The sequence below is a fragment of the Vigna umbellata genome, chromosome 1, assembly GCF_029865625.1.
Source record: "Vigna umbellata cultivar VRB3 chromosome 1, Vumbellata_1.0, whole genome shotgun sequence".
In the NCBI taxonomy this organism is placed as follows: Eukaryota; Viridiplantae; Streptophyta; class Magnoliopsida; order Fabales; family Fabaceae; genus Vigna; species Vigna umbellata.
Window position 1 is genome coordinate 105,911,944 of NC_142165.1, and position 23,011 is coordinate 105,934,954.

General features: G+C 33.2%; 2 protein-coding genes across 5 annotated transcripts; one reads left to right on the plus strand and one right to left on the minus strand.

Annotated features, from left to right (window-relative positions):
• Window positions 1-3,202: 3,202 nt before the first annotated feature.
• CHR18 (chromatin remodeling factor18) lies at window positions 3,203-19,113 on the plus strand. 4 transcript variants are annotated; one of them, XM_088105380.1, is made up of 25 exons: window positions 3,207-3,646; window positions 3,918-3,981; window positions 4,203-4,294; window positions 4,440-4,495; window positions 4,617-4,692; window positions 5,501-5,567; window positions 5,697-5,763; window positions 5,901-5,967; window positions 13,069-13,152; window positions 13,231-13,272; window positions 13,413-13,568; window positions 14,646-14,723; window positions 15,078-15,146; window positions 15,242-15,307; window positions 15,413-15,541; window positions 15,682-15,738; window positions 16,107-16,196; window positions 16,388-16,453; window positions 17,248-17,316; window positions 17,389-17,493; window positions 17,629-17,754; window positions 18,006-18,064; window positions 18,163-18,199; window positions 18,397-18,668; window positions 18,740-19,075. In XM_088105380.1, exons 1-24 carry the CDS (start codon window positions 3,338-3,340, stop codon window positions 18,655-18,657), a joined length of 2,292 nt encoding a protein of 763 aa, XP_087961506.1. In that variant the 5' UTR covers window positions 3,207-3,337; the 3' UTR covers window positions 18,658-18,668; window positions 18,740-19,075. The 4 variants fall into 4 exon arrangements, 2 of the variants coding, with proteins under 2 accessions (XP_087961507.1, XP_087961506.1); XM_088105381.1 differs by lacking the exon at window positions 18,006-18,064 and having other exon boundaries at window positions 3,203-3,646; window positions 18,397-19,113; XR_015783921.1 differs by lacking the exons at window positions 18,006-18,064; window positions 18,397-18,668; window positions 18,740-19,075 and having other exon boundaries at window positions 3,203-3,646; window positions 17,389-17,498.
• A 679-nt stretch (window positions 19,114-19,792) lies between these two features.
• On the minus strand, window positions 19,793-21,460 carry DGAT3 (diacylglycerol acyltransferase). The gene is made up of 2 exons (XM_047324183.2): window positions 21,096-21,460; window positions 19,793-20,634 (listed from the first exon to the last, which is right to left on the minus strand). The coding sequence occupies exons 1-2, from the start codon at window positions 21,369-21,371 to the stop codon at window positions 19,918-19,920; spliced, it is 993 nt and encodes a 330-aa protein (XP_047180139.2). The 5' UTR covers window positions 21,372-21,460; the 3' UTR covers window positions 19,793-19,917.
• Window positions 21,461-23,011: the final 1,551 nt, after the last annotated feature.

The window sequence follows — 23,011 nt, forward strand, 5'->3', positions numbered from 1 at the left end:
TTTTTAGTAACTAGATTTCTTTAATTCAAATGATTATCCATGATAAAAAATAATTTACACAACAAAAAATGTCACAAAAATTATTTTTTTATAATTAGTTTTTATAAAATAAAATTTTATAATTTATTAATACTTTTTATTTTAAAAATTCAAAACCATTTCATAATTTAATAAATTTTTGCTATAGTAAAAGTAAATAACACACGTACGTATGTATTTCCACTATTATAATTAATGAAAAAAAATCTCTTCATTTATAATTTATATTTATTTAAAGTATTTTTCAAAACTTTTTTATTACATTTTTCATCTTGTTGTTATTTTAATTTATTATCTTTACACATTTTTCCTAAATATACAAACACTTACAAAAAAAATGAGAAAAAACTGCATATTTAAATTTGTGTAACATTGCATTATATGCAAAACAATTAACTTTTAACTTTTGATTATTATTATTTATTCGTATACAATAATAAATTTAATTTTAAATGGTTTGATAGATAGTTTAAGGATTTGAAAATATTTATGAAAAAAAATACTCTAACTAATAAACAAATATTAGTTAAACAAATTAATTAATATTCTATTTTCATTTTCTATTTAAATAAATACATAAAATACACATACATACTTTTTTTTCAATTCTTAGTAATATTTTAGAAAAGAAATGAAAATATAGCCATTAGTAAAGATTTAAAAAAAGCGTACCTTAATATTTTTTAACTATATTATATATTTTGTTTATTTTAGTTTTATCTACATGAAAAAAATTTAAAAAAAACGTACCTTAAAATTTTTAGTAATATTTTAGTTTTAACTACATATGCAAAAAATTGACACCTTATTTAATTTTATCATCCTGTCTATTTGTCATGTCTCTTTTTAAGTTTTTGTTAAACCTGATTTCTTTCTTTCTTTATCGAGTTATTGTTTTTTTTTTTTTTTTCAAAAGTACAAATACTTTAAAAATTGTATAAAATAGTTCATATATATATATATATATATATTTTAATTCTGCAGGATAAAAACTAACATCCAATTTAATTATATTATTAATGTCAGTGTTTATTTGAATTTATTATTTTGAAATTTCATGAGCCAAGAAACTTATTATCTTAATATGTGAAGCTTGAGGAATGCTAATCTAACCCACTTACATATTTTTGGAACAATCTCATTTGATTATTTTATCGATTAATCTAACTCATTTAAGTATTTGGAACAATTTCATTTGATTATTTTATCTGTCCAAACAAAGTTTTACATCAAATAAAATAAAAGATGAATAAAATAAAAGATGAACATGTATATAAAATACTTTAATTGGTTTGTTTTATATCCAATACAATAAAAGATAAACATGTATTTATATATATACAATAAAGGTTAAACATGTATTTATATACATATAAAATGGTATTAAGTTTTCTCAGAGGAAAACCATGTTTCTTGTCGCATACATCCACTGTATGTCCGAAATTCCCACTGTGTGTATTCATGTTGGTAGGAAATTTTTTTTTCCTTAAAACAAACTTGTATGTCATGTCTTTCCAAAAAAGAATAAGTAATAATGTTTACGACAACAATGTTTTTAACCTCAGAATTAGAGAAAAAAATTATTCCCTATTAAATGTCTTTCTTGTTGAAAACACAATTTTTTTTAATGGGTACAGGTGGATGCATCAGCATGACATCGGATCTGTCATTTAATCCTCTTAAAAATTACATGGATTTATTTCGTGAATGATAATTGGCAAAATCGAGAACTGGGGAGACCAAAACGGTGGCTGGATTTTTTCTAGAATCATTATTTTCTTCAGTTATATCTTGAAAACCAAAGAAAGCAAGGCAGGTAAAAAGGAATGAAAGACGAAAAGAAGGAAAGAATCAACAACACGCATCAGAGCTCTTCTGAAGAAGAACTTTGATACCATCTTAGATATTACACCTTCTTTCTTGATCACACGTGAGAGAACTGATCTTGCTTGATAGGTAGCGATGATTCATCATGATATGATATGAAGAGCAGAACAAGAAAAGGAAAAAAAAATGTATTGATATGTGATGTGCGTTGCTCAATACTGAAAATAATTATCACCAAGAAAAATTCATTGAGACGTGCAGGTCTAATATTTTTTAAAAATTATCCTTGATATGTTGTGTAAGTTTCTCAACATACAACAAAATTTTTCTGAAAATTTCAAGAACATGACAGTATCTTTTTAGCAACATAATAACCTATTTGAGGAAAATATCAAATTATATACTTGATATGTATTATAATTTTATCAATCATAAAATACCCCACAATCCTTATTATTATTGGTTTGGACATACAATCAATGTTTATGAGTGTTTTAGAGGTAGTGTCAGGTGTCGTGATATCATGAAGAGAAACTTATTGAACATAAAGTAGAATGTATTGATTTTTAATTATTACCTTTTTATTTTTCGTGATACATCTTAGTTTTCAAATTTTAAAAATAAATTAATATAATATTTTTAATCTAATTTCATTAATTTTTTTGCTTGTTAGGTTTAACATTTTCGTATAAATAATTCAAATGTATTTTAATATGTCAAAATCATTTAACATAGATTAAAATAATTATATTCACCCACTTTTAAAGTTTGAAACTAAAATATATTAAAGTTTCGTAAAAAACAAATTTAAATTTAGCATCTAAATTTATCTACTAAAAATATATTTAAACCTTACTATATAAACTCAAAAGATAAATTACATTTATATCTTTATAAAAAATAGATAAATAAATAAAATAATGTGTAAAATAATTAATTTTACCAATAAAAATACAAGAAATTTCAAACGCAGAATATAATAACAATTATGTGGAAAGTTAATAAATATACATTGAAATTATTAAAAAAATATTTAATTATATTTTTAGTTCCTATATTTTACAAAATCTATGATTTTAATTTTTATTTTTTCTTGTTTTTTAATTATACCATATTTTTTATTATGAATATTTGTTATATAAGTAATTTTATTTAATTTCTATTTTAGTTTTGAAATTAAAATCATATTATTTGGTATTACAATGTTCATAGGCTAAAATAAATAAATTTATAAAAATCAAATTCAAACATTTTTCATTATTTTATATTAAAAAAAGTATTTAAGCTTATATATTTAAAAAAAAAAACAGCTGGCCATTAGATATTTGAATACAAAGGAAGGACCCTCTGGTCAAGAACGGAAGAAAAATTTTCTTTTCATGTTTCTAAGGAAAGAAAGCAGAGCGGGTTTTGAATTTTGAGACGCATTTGGTTGATTTGAGGGACGAAGCATAGCACAGCTACAGCCTCCATGGATGCGGAGGACTGGGATTTGAGTGCAGAGGACCTCGATTCCCTCGAAAGAGACGCTTTCCAGAAGATTGCTCAACTACGCAACCCTCCTCCTCCTCCTTCTCCACACCAACATCACAATTCTGCAACGGCAACAACGAATCACTTCCCACCAAAACCCCTTCCTCTCGAAAGAGACGCTTTCCAGAAGATTGCTCAACTACGCAACCCTCCTCCTCCTCCTTCTCCACACCAACATCACAATTCTGCAACGGCAACAACGAATCACTTCCCACCAAAACCCCTTCCTAATTCGCTTCCCCAAACTGTAAAGTTATTATCTTTTCTCGTTGCCGTTACATTGAGAGTCATGGGTCCTTTTTTTTTTGTATGTGAAGGTTAACTTAGTGATTTTGATGATAAGTATTCATGCCTATGTTATGTCCCATTTAAAATGAAGCAACCTAGAGGAAGAAGCCTAAGCTGTTTGATATAACTATTATTTTACTTTATTTTTATGAATTATGAAGTTATGAAGTATATATGACATTTTTGGTAGAAACACTGCTGTGTGTCTTAGTTTTATTGCTCCAATCCAGGTTGGTCCTTCGTCTCAAGGAGCAAGAGCATTGCCCACGTCGTTGAAATCAGGGACAAACAACGGTGTGCTTACCGTCTCTTGCACCATTTACTTAGTCACCCTTTCTTTTCTGTCTATAGCAGTCTATCTTTTCTATCTCTTTCTTTTAATTGTTTGTCAGCCATTTCTTATTGGTACATTATGCTCAATGGTCTTTGAAGGTTTCTATATGCCTGCTGTAATTTGTTATGTTGGTGGTGATTTGTGGGTGTTTATTTTGTTTATCCTGCTTTATATGTTGCAGACAAACAATCCAAAAATGGACTGATAAAGTTTTCAGTTAAATTTTTTCTTCATTCCAGTGGAAATATTGCAGCAAAGTTTCAATATGACCAGGTTTTACTGACTAAACTACTTGCAGAGTATTGATTTTATTATTCAATCTTGAATCCTTTGCAAACAAGGCTTTGTCTTTGTTTGACCATATACACGTGTCATTGTAGAGCTCCGGGATCATGCCTTGGACTTTGTTTTGCATCAGGTAGTAATTGCTGCTTTTCGAAAAATCCCTAAATCTTCTTGGAATGCAAAAGAACGGTATGTTTCTCCACCCTTCATCCAATTTGTTTGTTTGTGCACTGCATACCAGTGTGAGTATGTATTAGTTTTCTTGATTGGCTACTTTGTTGCCTTAGCCATATAAACTTTGAGCCTGCAGGTTATGGGTATTCCCACTGTCTTCCTTGTCAGAGGCGGAGAAGTTTCTTGGAGATGTATCAAGTTATAATGTTCAGGTAACGGCTGCTTCCTTATTTCCCTTTCTTTGTAGTTAGGAAATTCATGTTAGTATGCTACTATATACCATCATGAGAGAAACAACCTTGACATACACAAAGTTCCTTTTCATAATAATTATGTTACCTTTAGTATGAGTCTTGGATCAATAGTAAGACTGATACCAGTGCCTTCATTTGTGAAGGAGGGCTTGTGTCCCTTCTGATTATCTCAGAAAAACCCTCAAGTCATTTGATGATTGTACTGGCTGTTTGAGTATAAGATAGTAAGTGGTCTTTTTTGTAGCTTCCTTTTTCGTTTTGTTAACTGATTGGTTTTTTATGTGGTTCTTCTGAATTATTTTATTTGGAGAGAAACTAGTGGACATGAGTTTCAAACCTTTTCTGTGTATATTTGAGGAAATCCATGATGCATCTTTTTGCCCTGAATTCTGATATACTTTTTCGGTTTCCTTTTTTTTTTTTTTCTTTTTAATTCATTTTTGTTTCAAGGCATTTTCGCCCTTTTGCCTGTTGCCAATTACAACTTTCTTCTCCCTGTTTTTTAACAATGGATGTTTTAATAATGGAAAAGTAAACCATCCTATGTGAATAATAGGACAAGGAGATTCAAAGGTTGGATCTGGGATCATTGATTCTGTAAATGTTTATTCATTTAGTAAGAAAAACATGTTATCCTAGAGTAAGCTTGTATACTCGATTTTTGTGTTTAAGGGTCTTGTTTTTTGGACATTATTTTGTTTCTTAACTTCATCTCTATATCTTTTAGTTTTCTTCATTCATTTAAAAAAATTGAATAATTTTATAGGTTGAAAACTTAGATCCCTTAGTGCAACGTGCCATTGCTGCAGCTTCTGCAGTTCCAGATCTTCAAGGTATATACTGAATATTTTCGTTATCAATTTGTTCTCTCTTTTCTAGGTTGGAAGACTTTAGGTTTACTTTGTGTTTTGTTTTTTAATGAAAATTTCTGAAGTTGCTATTTTTGGCTGCTTTACTGAAAGATCGTTACTGCAAGATCCCTAGTTATATTGAATCAAAGCTATTGCCATTTCAGCGAGAAGGTGTTAGGTATGTAGTGACTTACTCACTTTTTTCTCTCTCACTATTCTCATAAATATGGATCAGTACAGTTATTGTCTTTTATTTTCCTTGTCTATTTGTTTTTTTTTTCTCATGTATTCATTTTAGTTATTATTTGTTTTCAGGTTTATATTGCAGCATGGGGGACGTGTTCTCTTAGCAGATGAAATGGGACTAGGGAAAACCTTGCAAGTAATTCACTGTCTAAAATTATTTCCATGTTTGCACTGTGCATCATGGTGCATAAAAGTGTTTTGCTTCTTTAAAACAAACATAAAATTGTTTGTGGTGGAAATAAAATGTTGGCAGGATTTGTGCTCTTCTAATATCTATTGTCGGGTCATAAATTTGGTTAGCTATTTTTCTTCTGTAAATAAAAAAGTGCATCTCAGTGTCTTAAATGTTAATTGACTCACGTCACGATAGAAATCATCCTTAATGATACAGTAATCTGTCTAACTTAAATAACAATAGTTCACATAAATAACATCGCAGTCACAGTAGCACTGGTGTAGTAGTGAGTAGCACCCATTTGTTGTAATTTAGGGTTGTGTATCGTGTCAGAGTTATGATCTTTACTTTGGTTGTTAATTCGTTATGACGGCAACTCTTTGTTTACCAGTATTGAATGTAGAATTTATTATTGGAGAAAGTTTCTTAATACATTCTTTTACCAGTATTGAATAGCACCCTTTCTTTTTACTTGTTCCTTCTATTTCTTTTCTCCTTATTTCATTCCTCATCCAAACAAAATGTCAAGGAAAGTATGGAATATTTATTCAATTCGACTACCATATTATATAAGTGTTCTACCTTTATTTTTTCTTGACTTCTGTGTCAACAACCAAAAGTTAATTGTGACTGGTGCTTAGGCTAAGCTAATTGAAACACTTCTTTTGCAATCTCCTCTTAAAAGTCCATTTCCAAAATAAACACTTGCCAAAATACATATACCACTAGCCAGAATCCGGGCATCACATATCTAATCCAATAATATTCGTAGGAGGTAATAGCGTCCATAATACCAAAACCTTTTTGATTGGAGGATGTTCAAGATAAAAAATAAAATCAAATTGTCATCAAAACAAGAGAGGTCTTACAAAATTGCTAGAATGATTTCTGTTACGATATTTATCCTATTTTATCATCATTATATTGTGTCAAGGGTTACCCTATTTATCATGATTATATTGTGTTAAGGGTTACCCTATTTATCATGATTATATTGTGTCTAGGATTACCCTATTTATCATGATTATATTGTGTCTAGGGTTACTCTATTTATCATGTATTTTTGTATCAATTTATTCTTATAAATAGAAGATTGTGAGAGGGATCAATCAAGCCCTCTAGAATTATTTTACAGTTTAATTCTCAAGTTGGCATCAGAGCGGGTCGATCTCGCTCTGGTTTCTGTCTCGTAATATTTGTCCGATGCCACAGTCCGTCGTCGTCCGCCACCATCCGCCGTCGGCCACCGTCCGCCGCCGGCCACCGTCGTCTATCGCTGTCACAGTTCCGTTCGTCTAAACCCTTAGGGTTTTCTTGTTCCTCGCTGGTACTATTCGTCTTCTTCAGAAATGGCGTTTGGCAGTACTATTTCTTTCTCCGGAAGTCCATCAATTACCTCCGAGAAGCTAAATGGAAAAAATTATCTATCATGGTCTGCTGCCGTTGAAATGTGGTTCCTTGGCCAAGGGCATTATGACCACCTTGAGCGAGATGGAAGCCATGTGCCTACTGAAAAAGTTGACCAGTGGAAACAAGCAGATTTCCAGTTGTGTGCCCTGTTATGGCAATCAGTGGAACCCAAACTTCTTGTATCTTTGAGGGCTTTCAAAAGTTGTCACTCCTTTTGGAAGAAAGCCCAAAACATTTATGCCAACGATATTCAATGACACTACGAACAAGCTTGCATCTCTTAAAATGGCAGACCATGATATGGTGTCCTTCATGGCTGAAGCCTAATCTGTTGTCGAAGAACTCAAGATGTTTTTGGAAGTGGACCCATTAGAGGATATAAAAAAGAAACTAGATAAATTTTACATGGTGTTGATCCTTCGTGCCGTACATCCCGATTTTGATCATCTCAGAGATCAACTTCTAACTAGTCATGAGGTCACCTTTATGGAAACATTGACCACTCGCCTTCTGCGTGTCTCGGTACCTCAAACTCAAGAAGCGCATGAACTAGTGGAACCATCTGTCATGGTTGCCACACGAGAAAGAGGAGGACGTGACACTAGAGGAGGAGGACGAGGAGGTCGGGGACGTCCTCAATGCACATACTGTAAAAGGATGAGTCATACTCAAGAGAATTGCTACTCCTTACATGATTTCCCTTCCAAAACCGCCAATATTTCGAAGACTGAAACTTCCACTTCGAAGACGAAAACTTCCACTTCTATGTTTTCTGAGGATGAATATCAAGAGTATTTAAGGTTAAAGTCTAACAGCTTGGCACAACCATCATAATCTCCCAGTACATCAACAACCTGCATTTTTCAATCTATAGAAGGTCAAAATTCATGGGTAATTGACTCAGGTGCTTCTGATCACATTTCTGGTAATACCTCTTTGTTCTCATCTATTTCCTTTCGAGAAAAACCTCATTTCATAACCCTTGCAAATGGATCTAAAACTTCCTCCAAAGGAGTCGGTCGTGTTTCTTTGTCTCCCTCCCTCAATCTCAACTCAATCCTTTTTGTCCCTAATTGTCCTTTTAATTTAATTTTCCTAAGCCAGTTGACCAAAATGTTAAATTGTTCAATAACCTTTGATCATAAATCTTTTGTTATACAGGAGCGTGGTTCGGGGAGACAAATTGGAGAAGGATATGAAGCTGGTGGATTATACCATTTTGGATCTCGTCCAAGGGTGTCCTGTGTTGCTGCTCCTAATCCTAAAGTGCTACATGATCAACTTGACCATCCTCATATGAGGACCTAGTCGTATCTCCTCCTTTGGTTTTAGATATTTTGTTACCTTTATTGATGAATATTCAAGATGTACTTGGGTTTATCTTATGAAAAATCGTTCTGAATTGTTAGCTATCTTTACATCTTTTTTGAATGAAATCAAGAATCAATTTGGTCAAGTAATCAAAATATTAAGAAGTGATAATGCAAAAGAGTATTTCTCATCCTCCTTTTCTGCCATCTTGAGTTCCCATGGTATCTTACATCAGTCTACTTGTCCTCATACACCGCAACAAAATGGTATAGCAGAACGCAAAAATAGACACTTGGTTAAAACTGCTCGTACCCTTTTGCTTGGTGCCCATATTCCTGTCCATCACTGGGGGATGCCATCTTAACTTCATGTTATCTTATTAATAGGATGCCCTCCTCCTCTCTTGATAATAAAGTCCCTTTCTCCATTTTGTTTCATAATGTTCCCCTCTTTCATACATCTCCCCGAGTGTTTGGCTGTGTATGTTTTGTTCATGACATGTCTCCAGGTCTAGACAAACTCTCCGCTCGCGCTCTCAAATGTGTCTTCTTAGGTTATTCTCGACTTCAAAAAGGATATCGGTGTTACTCTCTTGAAACTAAGAAGTATTACATGTCGGCCAATGTCACATTCTTTGAACAGACTCCTTACTTCTCTCCATCTGTTCAGGATGTTTCTATCCTCCAGTAGGTCCTTCCTATTCCAATGGTTGTCAAATAGCTCCACTGTCTTTGTCATTCCAAGTCTTGATCACAATCCTTCTACACCCGTTTCTCCACATACTGAGATCATCCCACACAGGGCCCCAATGGATAGTCCACCTCCCAAGACAATGGTGAATCTCCTACTTCAGATTCTTCTCCCTCGTCACCTCCTCTCACGCCTCCTGGTGAAAATGATTCAGCATGGCCTATTGCCCTCAGAAAAGGTACTCGTTCCACTCGAATCCCTCATCCCATTTATAATTTTCTAAGCTATCATCGATTGTCGCCCTCCTATTTTTCTCTTTTATCCTCAGTGTCCTCTGTTGTTATACCCAAGAATGTGAAAGAAGCACTTGATCATCCTGGATGATGACAAGCTATGATTGCAGAAATGCAGGCTCTTGACCACAGTAATACTTGGGAGCTGGTGCCCCTTCCCCCAGGCAAAAAGGCGGTTGGTTGTCGATGGGTGTATGCAGTTAACGTTGGCCCTGATTGTGAAATTGATCGGCTCAAAGCTCGGCTTGTTGCAAAAGGTTACACTCAGGTTTATGGTCTTGATTATTGTGACACTTTCTCTCCTGTAGCCAAGATGACTACTATTCGCCTCTTCTTTGCCATGGCAGCCATTCGTCATTGGCCACTTCATCAATTGGATATCAATAATGCCTTCCTACATGGTGATCTTGAGGAAGAAGTTTATATGGAGCAACCTCCTGGGTTTGTTGCTCAGGGGGAGTCTGTTATGGTATGCAAATTGCATCGATCTCTATATGGCCTCAAGCAATCCCCACGTGCTTGGTTTGGAAAGTTTAGCTCCATTGTTCAAAAATTTGAGCTAAAACGCAGTGAAGCAGACCATTCAGTTTTTCACTATCATTCTTTTCTCGGGAAATGTGTTTACTTAATAGTATATGTTGATGATATTGTCATTACAGGAAATGATGCTGTTGGAATATCTCAACTAAAAGAGTACTTGTGTAGACATTTTCAAACCAAGGATCTTGGAAGTCTCAAATACTTCTTAGGCATTGAAGTAGCGTAATCAAAAGATGGAGTTGTAATCTCCCAAAGGAAGTATGCTCTTGATATATTACAAGAAACAGGTATGATTGATTGTAGACCGGTAGACAGTCCCATGGACCCAAACCAGAAATTAAGGACAGAAGAAGGTGAATTATTCTTCGATCCAGAGAGGTATAGGAGGCTAGTTGGAAAACTGATTCATCTCACTATTACAAGGCCATATCTATCCTTTGCACTTGGAGTGGTTAGTCAGTTCATGCAGGCTCCATGTGTTGACCATTGGAATGCTCTCATTCGCTTTCTAAGGTATGTAAAGAAGGCTCCTGGACAAGGATTGTTATATGAAGATAAAGGAAGTATTCAGGTCTCTGGGTATTGTGATGCAGATTGGGCAGGTTCACCTATTGATAGACGGTCTACTACATGATATTGTGCTTTTCTGGGAGGAAACGTTATTTCATGGAAAAGTAAGAAACAAAATGTAGTAGCTCGATCAACCGCAGAAGCCGAGTATAGGGTAATGACATCACTAACATGTGAACTTAATTGGGTGAAACAATTCCTTCAAGAGGTTAAATTTTGTGACATCCATACTATGAAGATGTATTGCGACAATCAAGCTGCTCTCCACATTGCATCAAATCCAGTGTTTCACGAGACGACTAAACATATAGAAATTGATTGTCATTTTGTTCGTGAAAAGTTGTTGACTAAAGAAATATGTACTGAGTTTATTGGGTCAAACGATCAACTCGCAGATGTATTGACCAAGTCATTAAGGGGTCCTCGGATTGAGTTTATTTGTTCCAAGCTTGGTACATACCATTTGTATGCTCTAGCTTGAGCGGGAGTGTTAGGATATTTATCCTATTTTATCATCATTATATTGTGTCAAGGGTTACCCTATTTATCATGATTATATTGTGTTAATGGTTACCCTATTTATCATGATTATATTGTGTCTAGGATTACCCTATTTATCATGATTATAATTGTGTATAGGGTTACCCTATTTATCATGATTATAATTGTGTCTAGGGTTATGGGTTATCCTATTTATCATGTACTTTTGTATCAATTTATTCTTATAAATAGAAGATTGTGAGAGGATCAATCAAGCCCTCTAGAATCATTTTAGTGTTTAATTCTCAAGTATTTCAAACTGTCAGCAACTTACTACTCATCTGCATAGAAATCTGACTGAAAAAGTAATAATAGAGATGGATGCTGTGTGGCACAACAATATCCATGAGCATGATGGAGGAGCACAACTGAGCTCTATTTTTATTTTTCTCATTGTTAGTGACATACATGCTAGATGACTGAATAGTCTCAATAAAATACGTGCATAGAAACCAATTAATTATTCAATTTTTTTAAAGAAGCAACATTTAAACACTTTACAATTTAAAGAAGTAAATGCCAAAATGCAATGTTAAATGCCAAAAGTTGGAACTCAACAAATTAAATAAATAAAAATGTTTGAGGTCTAACATTTAATATATACATAGGGTTAAAAGCTTTCAATCCTCTCTCATAAACTAGCTTTTGGTGTTGAGTTAGACCTAGTCCAAATTCAAGAAGGATAATTCATGTGAGAGTTGAAATTGAGTTTGTTGTCTCATTGATAACCCTCTCTTGACAATCCACATGGGGACAATTTCATCTAATAATACTCTATTTTAGAAATAACAATAGTATGTCAACAATATCTTATCTCACTTGGAGCAACTTCATCTTGTTGGTCCCTTTGTCTATACACTGGTGGCTCTTTCTACAGATAGTCCTTCCTGGATTATAACTTGCTAATGGTCACATAATCTAACATGGACATCCCAAAAATACGTTACATAAAATCACTCTCAGTAAAACCAAACTCATTTCCCATGTTGAAAGTCTCAATGTCATGTTATATAATGGAATTTCATTCATCATAATTAAAATATGATAGAATAATATAGGCAGGTAAGGTAAACTTAGTTACGGAGAGAGAAATTGATACCTAGTGAATTACTTACGAGAAGAAGAATGTAGGGGTGTGGAAGTTTATTGTTGAAGCGTGGTGTGGGTCTAGAGTATGTACTCTGACTTGGGAGGGCCTTCTCCGGTGGGGTCTTCTCTTGTACTTGTTTCTTATTTTTAGAAATGCAAATACATCAGATTTCTAACAGAAATTCTTGTAAAATAATTGCTTGTCATATTCCACAAAATATAATCACCTAATTGATCAAAAAAGTTCACATGCAAAAATTTTAGATGGTCAGCAGCCAATACAAAGACTTATTTCTCCTAGCAAATAATATTAGATAACAGTTACATTACAAAATAATTAAGATAATGATCATAAAAATATTAGAAATATGCTGCCATGGTCGCTATCCACTTAAAAACTATGCAGAATCAAACCAAATCACTGTTTTGAACGCGTACTGATGTTTAATTTTAGAAGATTATTTAATGATGATAAATCCATTCCTAGACTGCTAAAATACACCTTCAAACGGTGGTTGAAGTGAGGGCCTTATATTTTATAAAGTTTCATTCTTAAAATTACAAAAGTGGCCGTCCTTTCTTTTTTTAAAAAAATTGATTGGCGTGTTTCATTTTGCAGGCAATTGCTGTAGCTTCATGCATTCAGGAGTCATGGCCTGTTCTCATAATTGCACCATCTTCACTGCGCTTGCAATGGGCTTCTGTAAGAATGGCATTTTTTTTCATTTAATAAAACACATTCGGAAACTTATTTTATGGTCCCGGTTTTTCTTTATTTCAGATGATTCAACAATGGCTGAATATTCCTTCATCAGATATACTAGTATGCTATGCATGATCCCTTCACCGAATTTTATGTATTGTTTTGGTTTATATAGAAAATTGTTTTGGTTGTTCGAGGATTCTATTCTGATAAAATACATAATTTACTTTTGTATTCTGAATTCATTTCCCATAAAATAGATTGTCTTACCTCAAAGTGGTGGATCAAATAGAGGAGGTTTCAACATTGTATCTTCAAGTTCTAAAAACAGCATTCGTTTGAATGGACTATTCAACATCATCTCATATGATTTGGTGCCAAAGCTGCAGAATTTGCTTACGACATGTGACTTTAAGGTTAGTACTTTCATGTTATCGGAATTTTCTGACTTTCATTATGGTTCCTACGTCCTTAATCATATATCAGTATTTGATTTTAACCATTTCTTGAAGGCTGGGTACAATAAATAGAGGAAGTCATCTATATATTATTGCAATCAAAGTGTTGAAATTTTGAAATACATGAATTTGATGAAGTATTTAATGTTTGTAAATTATGAGGCTCATTATGATCTGCATGTTTATACTAGGCTATTAAACAGTGTGTTTACTTGACCACGGGTTGTTAAATAGAAATTGTAGCTTGTGTACTGAACTCTTTCTTGGTAGCGGTCCAATGGTGCAGCGTCTTGTAGACTTTTGCAATCATTGTTGGGTATGTTAGTTGGTTTTCTTTTTCTGTTCTATGTATCTATACTTTCTGGGCCCCTTTATAAGGGTGATATGTACACATCCATAGATGATGCTTCTATTGTAATTGACGTTTGCTGTGTTCTTTTGTATCTCTTCTCTACTTGGTAATACGAGACTTGTTTTTGTCTCCTTTCGTTTGATTGTTTTCTGTGCATTGTTCTTCCAGAAATGTTATATAGATTGATGGAAGCTGTGGAGGTGATTACTGTTTCCCCCTTCTTTGGGTCTGTTGGCTGGGAATTCTATTAGTTATTGGTTATTAAATGAAAATGACTTCCATTATCCATTCAAATAAATCATCTGATAATGATTATGGCATTTGTTTTACACGGTATCCCTTAGTTTGAGGTTGCATGTGATTTTCAGAGTGTCTAGCAGCTATTGCATATGTATCCTGATCATAAAATAGCGAATATACAAATTATTTTTTTCTTTTGTTTCAATTATGACCTCTTGCCCTTTTGGTATACTTTTTCTTTGAAAAAAGTGAAATGATTTGAGCAAGGGGCTAAATAGTAATTATTTTTTATATTTCATCGTTTTTTTATTATTGTGTTTGTATAATCAAAGCTTTTCCTGAATTTATGTCTGACTATAATTCTTTGCCTGCATACATGGTAAAAACATCGCTCCAATTATTACTGATAATCACACTCTTAGATATGAACTATTTTTGTCCAGGTTGTGATTGCTGATGAATCACATTATCTGAAAAATGCTCAAGCAAAGAGGACAACTGCTTCTCTTCCTGTAATAAAGGTATTCACTCTTGAAAGTGACAATCAAATGTATACCCATATCTAAATTTCATGTTTAACAGACACAGAAAACATATAAGGAAAAAGATAGGAGAAGAAGTGAGAGAATTGAATGGATAATTAAACCGGAGAAAAAGAAACAATAAGTCTGTAGGGTGCACGGAAGCGTCAGCAAAGGGTCTAGTACTCTGAACCCTTGTTCCCCTCCTCCCCTAAAGGAAGTTTGACTTCATATATGAAACATATAAAGTAAATTTTGTTTTAGCTTCAATTGCAGTATAGACTGTCTGCGGTAGAGTTTTCTGTTAAATTCTCTCATGCTTTCTTTGACAACAAAGTATTGTAAAATTGTCAGAAAGCTCAATATGCATTATTGCTTAGTGGAACACCAGCTTTATCAAGACCAATTGAACTATTCAAGCAGGTAACTCTTTTTATGTTGATTTATGTTTCATACCTCATTAGTATTTGGCATTTAGGAGTATACATTTTAATAATCTGATTGAAATTGTGCTGTAGCTGGAAGCTTTGTATCCTGATGTATATAAGAATGTTCATGAATATGGTAACCGGTACTGCAAGGGTGTAAGCCATCTCGTCATTACTGATAAAATCCTTTTGATTAGCCAGTTTTTCTTTTGCTTTTAATGGATGAGCATTCATGCTGCCATTATCACATGGATCTTCCAGGGATTTTTTGGACTTTATCAAGGTGCAAGTAACCATGAAGAGTTGCACAATTTGATGAAGGCTACAGTGCTGATTCGCAGGCTTAAAAAAGACGTTCTTTCTCAACTTCCTGTAAAGCGCAGGCAACAAGTGTGTACATTTATTACCATTGGTTCTCTGCAACATTTTATGTTCTGCACACTTTTGACTGCTTATTTCAATTTGTGGATACTCATGTTTTATGGAACCTAAGAATTGATTATTATATTTGTTTGGTAACTGGTTCACAGGTCTTCCTAGACTTGGCTGACAAGGACATGAAGCAAATTAATGCTTTATTTCAAGAGGTGATTCAATATATCTGCTGTTCATCTTTGCCTGTAGAATTGATTTCCAATTCGAATAAGTAATTTGACTTCCTTTGGCTTGACTGTTCGGTAGTTGGTTAATGCACATATTGTCATCAATTTACATAACTTGCTTTTGCTAATAAATGAATTGTATTCTAGTTTGTGATTGAGAAAACTGATATCTTCTTTTACTTATGAAATTGATTAGAAATTTGCTCTGAAGTTTTACCTAGATCTGTACTGGTAGTTGTTACACACACACACACATATTTACAAAATCAGTTTACCTGGAAATAGTAGTATTTATGTCTTGTCTATGTTAGAGGTTGTAAAAAGCTGACCAGGATTGATTTTTCTCCCTATAGTTGAAAATGGTAAAAGCCAAAATTAAGGATGCTAAATCACAAGAGGAGGCAGAATCACTCAAGTTTACTCAAAAGAATATAATTAACAAGGTATTGACGGAATGACTTCTGCACACAATTCAGGTTGCACTATTTGTTTGAAAATTTGTTGCTATTTCCTAGAAGTAGAACATATGTTTCTACTTTATTTTCTGCAATGCATGCTCCCATTCTTCATGTGGGGTAATTTAAATTTTGACTGTTTGTGGTTAAACATAAAATTTTGATTTATTCAATTCCAGATATATACTGATTCTGCAGAAGCCAAGATTCCATCTGTTCTTGATTATCTTGGAACTGTCATTGAGGTACTCCTCTCCTTCACCTCGTTGCAGCAATGGAGGATTAATACTTTCAACACTGCATATGCACCAAGATCTCTATGATATGTTTCCTGCTTTCTTTGTATGAGTATACTTGCATGTATTATGTTTATTTGTTACCTAATCTCATACTATTTAGTTTTGGATAAATTTGTCGTTTTGTGTTTCTTTTATTGTAAAGATGCCTTTTAACACTTACTGTAGGTTGATTATTTGAATCGATTGAATGAATATTGTGGTAATATTTTTAAGAGTAGGCTGATTCTACAAGAACATATTAGATAATATTCTGTTGCATATCCTTAATTTTGACAATGACAAGCTTGAGCTGTAGCCTGTGTTCAAGTCTCTATTAGAAAGTATTTGTGGCGATAAAGATTCTGAGAAAAAAATAAAAAAACTTTTAGCGGGATAGTTTCAGTCCTGAGTACTAAAGGTTGCTTCCCTGTAAGTTATATTTCCACCGTTGATTCTGGGTCTCAAGAATTGTGCTGCGGAAAATGGAAATTAATGGATCATGGCGCTTTCTTGTGCCTGCTACCAAGCTATTGGTCACAGTGTACTGAGAAATTTGTAGCCAAACTACACATTAATTGCATACCAAAATAGATGTGAACAGATCGTTGTTGAGTTGATTGATTTATCTCATGCTTCACCCCTAATCAAATGAGTATAATTAATTGAAAAGAATGTCATCTTCAGTTTTTTAATCTTAATATTTTTTTAATTGGGTTGTTGATCATTGGAAGTGGTAATGTTATGCTTCCTAATTGTCACAGGCAGGTTGCAAGTTTCTTATATTTGCACACCATCAGTCAATGCTTGATTCGATACATGAGTTTCTTCGTGTAAGTCCACTTAAATGTTATGCATCTCATCCTGAAATGGTAAAGTCTCATAAAACTGCTCAAAATTTCCAGAAGAAAAAAGTGGGTTGCATACGGATTGATGGAGGTACACCTGCTGCTTCCAGACAGCAATTGGTCACTGAGTTTCAGGAAAAAGATTCTACAAAAGCAGCAGTGGTATGGTAAATTTTGTTACGAACATCCTTGCATTTATTTTTCTAACTCTATTGAACTCTTGCAATCTTGGACTATAATTCTGGCATAAAATATGGTTCAATTTGAGTTAATGAATTTCTGTTCATATGTCTGCAGCTATCTATTAAAGCTGGAGGCGTTGGGTTAACTTTAACTGCTGCCAGCACAGTAATCTTTGCAGAATTGTCTTGGACTCCCGGTGACCTAATTCAGGCTGAAGACCGTGTTCATAGAATTGGCCAGGTATCCTCGAACATGGGTGCTTCCTTAGTATAAAGAGAGAAGAAAAAATTAAATAGAGATATACAACCCCCTTGTAGTTCAGATAAGGCATCAATGGTACTAGCATGATAACATTATGAAACCCTGGCAATCTCGGGAAAAGATTGAGAATATCTCCATATGGAAAAGTTCTACCATACTTGGCTGATTCTCAGTAGCCAACGTGTTATGATGTTCTGATGACTCTTTCACTTGCTACTTCTTGTGTTTAGGTGTCTTCAGTAAATATATACTACTTGCTTGCGAATGACACGGTTGATGACATCATATGGTGTGTTTTGTGCTTTTCTGCTGTTATCTAAAGCTTGGTGGTTGTTACTGACTTGATCTCTTAGATATTAATAATACTATAATTTTTTCACTTTTCAGGGACGTAGTGCAAAGCAAACTGGAAAATCTGGGGCAGGTAAATCTCTATTTTTTAGGAACTCTCCCGGTCGTAATGAGATTAATTATATAGACAGTTTCTGTGTAGTAAAATGATATGGAGGTCCAAGTTATGATTTATCTTTCTACCCGTTAGAGAAGATTTATACCCAAGTAATTTTTTATTGTTTGGATTGATGCTTAAAGATGCATTCTGAATTTAAGTTATTGAAACAGATGTTAGACGGTCATGAAAAGGCCTTGGAGGTCTCTGCTACTCTGCCAGAGAGTAGCCCTTCAAAGCAGAAAACTCTGGACCAGTTTATTAGAAGACCTGAAAACGCGGATAGCCCTTCAAAGCAGAAAACTCTGGACCAGTTTATTAGAAAACCTGAAAACTCGGATAGCCCTTCAAAGCAGAAAACGCTAGACCAGTTTGTTCGAAGATGTGATAAGATAGATGGGTTGGAACATGAGCCCAAACGTCCCCGAAACTGACCCTTGAAACGGTAACCAATTTTTTTCCTGCTTGTATATGTTTGCATGACTGCTTACAATTATTTCTTCAAAAATTTAACAGTCGGTGCTCAAGGTGGACTACAATTATCGTCCCTTGAGAAGAGGGGCTTCTAAAGCAGGAGGGTGTAGCTTCGCAGCACAGTTTACAACTCTAAACTGTGCAGCTTATGACGAAGGAACTGAACGGTTTTGCAGAATATGCATGGGATGGAATCAAGGTTCTCACAGATTTTAGGCTTCAGATTTCCCATCAGTTTTTAGTGGGACATGTACAGAGTACAATATCATGAATGTAACTTGTAAATTGCTTTTTACTCAATGCAAATTTTTGATATCATTGTCATGTCATGTATGATATTTAATTTTATACTAAGTTAAGAACTTGTGTTTTGTAAAACCTCTTGTACGAATCACGTTAAGAGTGGTTTAAACGATCTCTATTGTCAAAAAAAACTTACCTTTCATAATTATCTCCTTCAATTTTTTATGAATTCTTAAACAATAAAGACTAAAAGAAATGATACAATGAGTAAAGACTAAAAAAGTTTTTTAATACGACTGGAAAGATTAAATAAGTTAAAACCTATAATTTAATGTTAAATATAGTATATGTTCGTATGTTGCTGAAAAAATAAGGAAGAAATGTAACGGTTAATTGCCGCCAAATTATTGTAAAGAGTTAAACTACGGAAAGGCATTCCAAATAAGCAAGGAAAGGAATATAGCAACTAGTTTATATACAAAGATAATTCGAAAAAACCATTGTTAATAATGTCAATACCACTAAAAATGTTATGTACAAAAAAAAATCTTCGAATCTCTTTAAAAAAGAGTACATTCAACATTTTGCAATACATTTAAACTACACTTCTTATCTCAATTTTTTTAATTATAACATGTTTATCAAAATTAAATCGAGTTGATTAGTGGATTAATTTCAGACAGACAACGTTAATCAATGTTCAGATGTCCATGTTTTCATTTATAATAAAAGCATTCAAAGTCTCGAGGTAATCCAACATTTTTTAAATCTACATTAATTTACATGAACAATAATGATTTGAATAAGCATTTAATGTTTATTAATGATGCTTATCATATCTGCAATTCTATATTTATCTAAATAAAATTAAATATATTTATTTATTAAAACTAACAAAATATTGCAATGAAAGTATCCGATAAGAAACTAGTATATATACATTTACAAATAGCACACAAGTGGTTACCATAGCCACATCAAGTAGCCGTAATTGCACCTGCCATTCCTATATCTGTGGGATTCTCCCCTAAAAATCTAGCCACAATGGCATCCACATCCTCCAAGCCAACTCCAATGAACAGAGGGTTAGCTGGAAACTTAACAGAATCATCAAGTCCCTGAGCAAGGCTATGATCAACGGAATTCTGAACTCTCACATTAGGAGCACTTTTGCACTTGCCCATGCACTTGCATGCAACAACAGCACCACCTTCAACACCCACCACTTTTTCAAACTCTTGCAACAATGCAGCAGCCCCTGATCTTTTGCACTTCCCACCCATGCAGACCTCAATCCTCTTCTCAGAACTGGTGGTAACTACACCACTCTCTCTCTTAATACCACCATCTCTAACACTGCTAACAGAGACATCGTTGTTAGAGCACAAATCCATGGCATCACGACGTGAATTCCCGTCCTCAACAATGGGGATGATCTTGGTTATTGGGGATTCATCCACAGGTGCAGCAGGGGCAACAACACTAACACCAACACCAGATCTGAAGCTGTTCATGTCAACCACTTGATCACAACCACAATCGCTGTCACTTGATTCAGACGATGAAGATGAAGATTCACACTTCTTTTTGGAGGCCTTGAGTTTAGCCTTCTTCTCCTGTTTCCTCTTTTTCTTCATTTCCTTCTCCTTTGCTCTTGCAGCTTCCAACTCTCTAAGTAACACGTCGCCAGCATCCTGCACGCAGTCAAACAACACCGTTTCAATAATATTTTCTTGGGTAAAAAACTTCATCTACCATTATCATCATTATTAGATTTATGTACATTGTTGTTTCTATTACTGTTAATATACTTATTATAAAAATTAATAAACCTATTTCATACGCAAATATACATTAAAAACTTTGATCTCCTTATTTTTTATTCGCAAATATAGATTCTGGGATTATTTCATTCATGAACTTTAACATCCGATATTTAATAAATTCCCTGATCTGACATCTATAATTTCACAATTATAAAAGAAGAAATAAAAAAAAAAAACAGAGCGAGGCCAAATTTGTAAATACTAATCACATATAAATCAAATTATAATAAAACATGTTATTATTATTAATATTATGATTATCAAGCAAGGGATAATATACAATCATAATTCTGAACAGTAACAAGATAAAAAAAGGGAAAAAATTGTACCGAGGTGAGGTTTTGTTGAAGATCATAGAACATGGAAAGCTTCTGAGGATCCGAGGCGAACCCTAATTTGGAGAAATCCTTCAGCAGTTTCAACTTTTTCTTGGGAGAGAGAACCTTTTTGGTGTTCTGGTAATACTGCAGATGCCCCTCGTCACAGAAGTCAGAACCCGTTCCCATTCTCACCGCAACACGAGGAGCCACGCCACGGGAACGCGTGTGAGTCCCAGCGCCGGAGACGTAGCTGACATGACGGAAAACGGTGCCAGAAATCTCCATGCGTGACGATGGCAACGAACGACGCAAAGTTCTCCTTTTCTTCCTTTCTAATCTTTCCTAAGATGCTTCGATAATCTTCTATGAATGTTCTTTTCTTAATCAACAAACACGTTTTTTCTTTTTTGAACTTTTTCAGCTAACGTGGCTGTCTCTTATTGGGCATTTTTGACGTGGCTCGCACTTTCGTTTAGCCTCTGGTGGACACGTGACCGTTTTGGTTTTCCACGGTTTTCTTTCGTTCCGCGCACGAATTTCTTTGATCTCGGGCGTTGGATTAACTTCCCATCGTCCTGCGGTGGAGATGCAAACAGAGTGGCGACACGTGTTTGGCTTTTTAATGACGCGTCACCATTTTAAAGAACACGTGGTCATAGACGATGCCTTGTGACAGATGGATCTTAGACGACTCGTTATTATCTTTTATACAATTTTCTTTTAAATTTATCATATTAATAATCACTTTTCAAATTCAAATAATACTTGATTTTTAACATTCAAACAATTATTCATAATAAAAATATTGTTTTTATTTTACATTTTTAGTAACTATTTTCTTTTTTGAATTAAGTAATTACTTTCATAAAAAATATTAAAATAGTAAGAAATTTATAAATTTGTTATAATTTCATAATAACTATTTGTCATAAAATTTATTTCATAATTTGTTAATAATTTCAATTTTAATAATAAAAAATCATTTCATATTTTAATAATTTTTTTAAACATTCGCTGAATTGTTTTTACTTGTTTATATAAATTTTTCAAACTCTTATCAAATAACTTCCCTCCTTTACGGAGGTATATTACATATAAAAAGTTCAGATTTAATTATCTTAAAGTTAATTTGAAAATCTATTCCATTCAGTTAAAATATCTCTTTTCGTTAATATACTTTGATTATATTTCAACGGTTTATATTTAATATTATTAATTAATAGAATATTTAAATGAAATAAAAAATAATTATATTTTCACATTATTCAAATAAATATTTGTATAGTAATCACTTTTAAATTTTTAGTAACTTATACTGAATTATTACGTGATCATCTTTTAGTAACGGTGTTTCAGAATTGAATTTATTTATACCATTGCATATTTAACCTCATATTAAACAGTAATAAAAACATATACTTCTATCTTGGTGAATAGTAATTTAAGAAAAAAAAATTATGTGCATATATCCTTTGAGGTATAACTTGGTGACAAGAGGAACAAAAGACTGCAAAAAAAAAAAAAGTTTGATTTACACTTTTTTTTCTTAAATTCTAAACTATCATTTGCAATTTTAAAAATCTTATATTTTATTTTTCTTATATTTTATTTTTTTATCAATAAATTTCAAAATTCGTTTTTAACAGATTTTAAAATTTAATGATAAAATATCTCAGGAATTTGACGAAGGATCTTTTATTAGATTCTGAAATCTGTTTAAATCTTTAAAAGAAATTTTTAGAAAATTTGAAATTTGACGAAGTAACATTTTTTTATTGAATTTCGAAATTCAATAAAAAATTTTATCATATTTTCAAATTCGTTAAAATAAAACATAACTTTTATGACTATTTTTAGAAATTAAAAATGCAGAATGATTGAAATTCAAGTAAAACAGCCTCCATTTAATAATGAAAGAGTTCAGA

What these genes read in the sequence shown, in the direction of transcription:
- CHR18 (XM_088105380.1), top strand. Translation starts at nt 3,338, where the DNA reads ATGGATGCGGAGGACTGGGATTTGAGTGCAGAGGACCTCGATTCCCTC. An exon ending in TCTTGGAATGCAAAAGAACG is followed by an intron (nt 4,496 to 4,616) that starts GTATGTTTCTCC and finishes TTGAGCCTGCAG; the next exon opens with GTTATGGGTATTCCCACTGT. An exon ending in TGCAGTTCCAGATCTTCAAG is followed by an intron (nt 5,568 to 5,696) that starts GTATATACTGAA and finishes CTTTACTGAAAG; the next exon opens with ATCGTTACTGCAAGATCCCT.
- DGAT3 (XM_047324183.2), bottom strand. Translation starts at nt 21,371, where the DNA reads ATGGAGATTTCTGGCACCGTTTTCCGTCATGTCAGCTACGTCTCCGGC. An exon ending in TTCAACAAAACCTCACCTCG is followed by an intron (nt 20,635 to 21,095) that starts GTACAATTTTTT and finishes GACTGCGTGCAG; the next exon opens with GATGCTGGCGACGTGTTACT.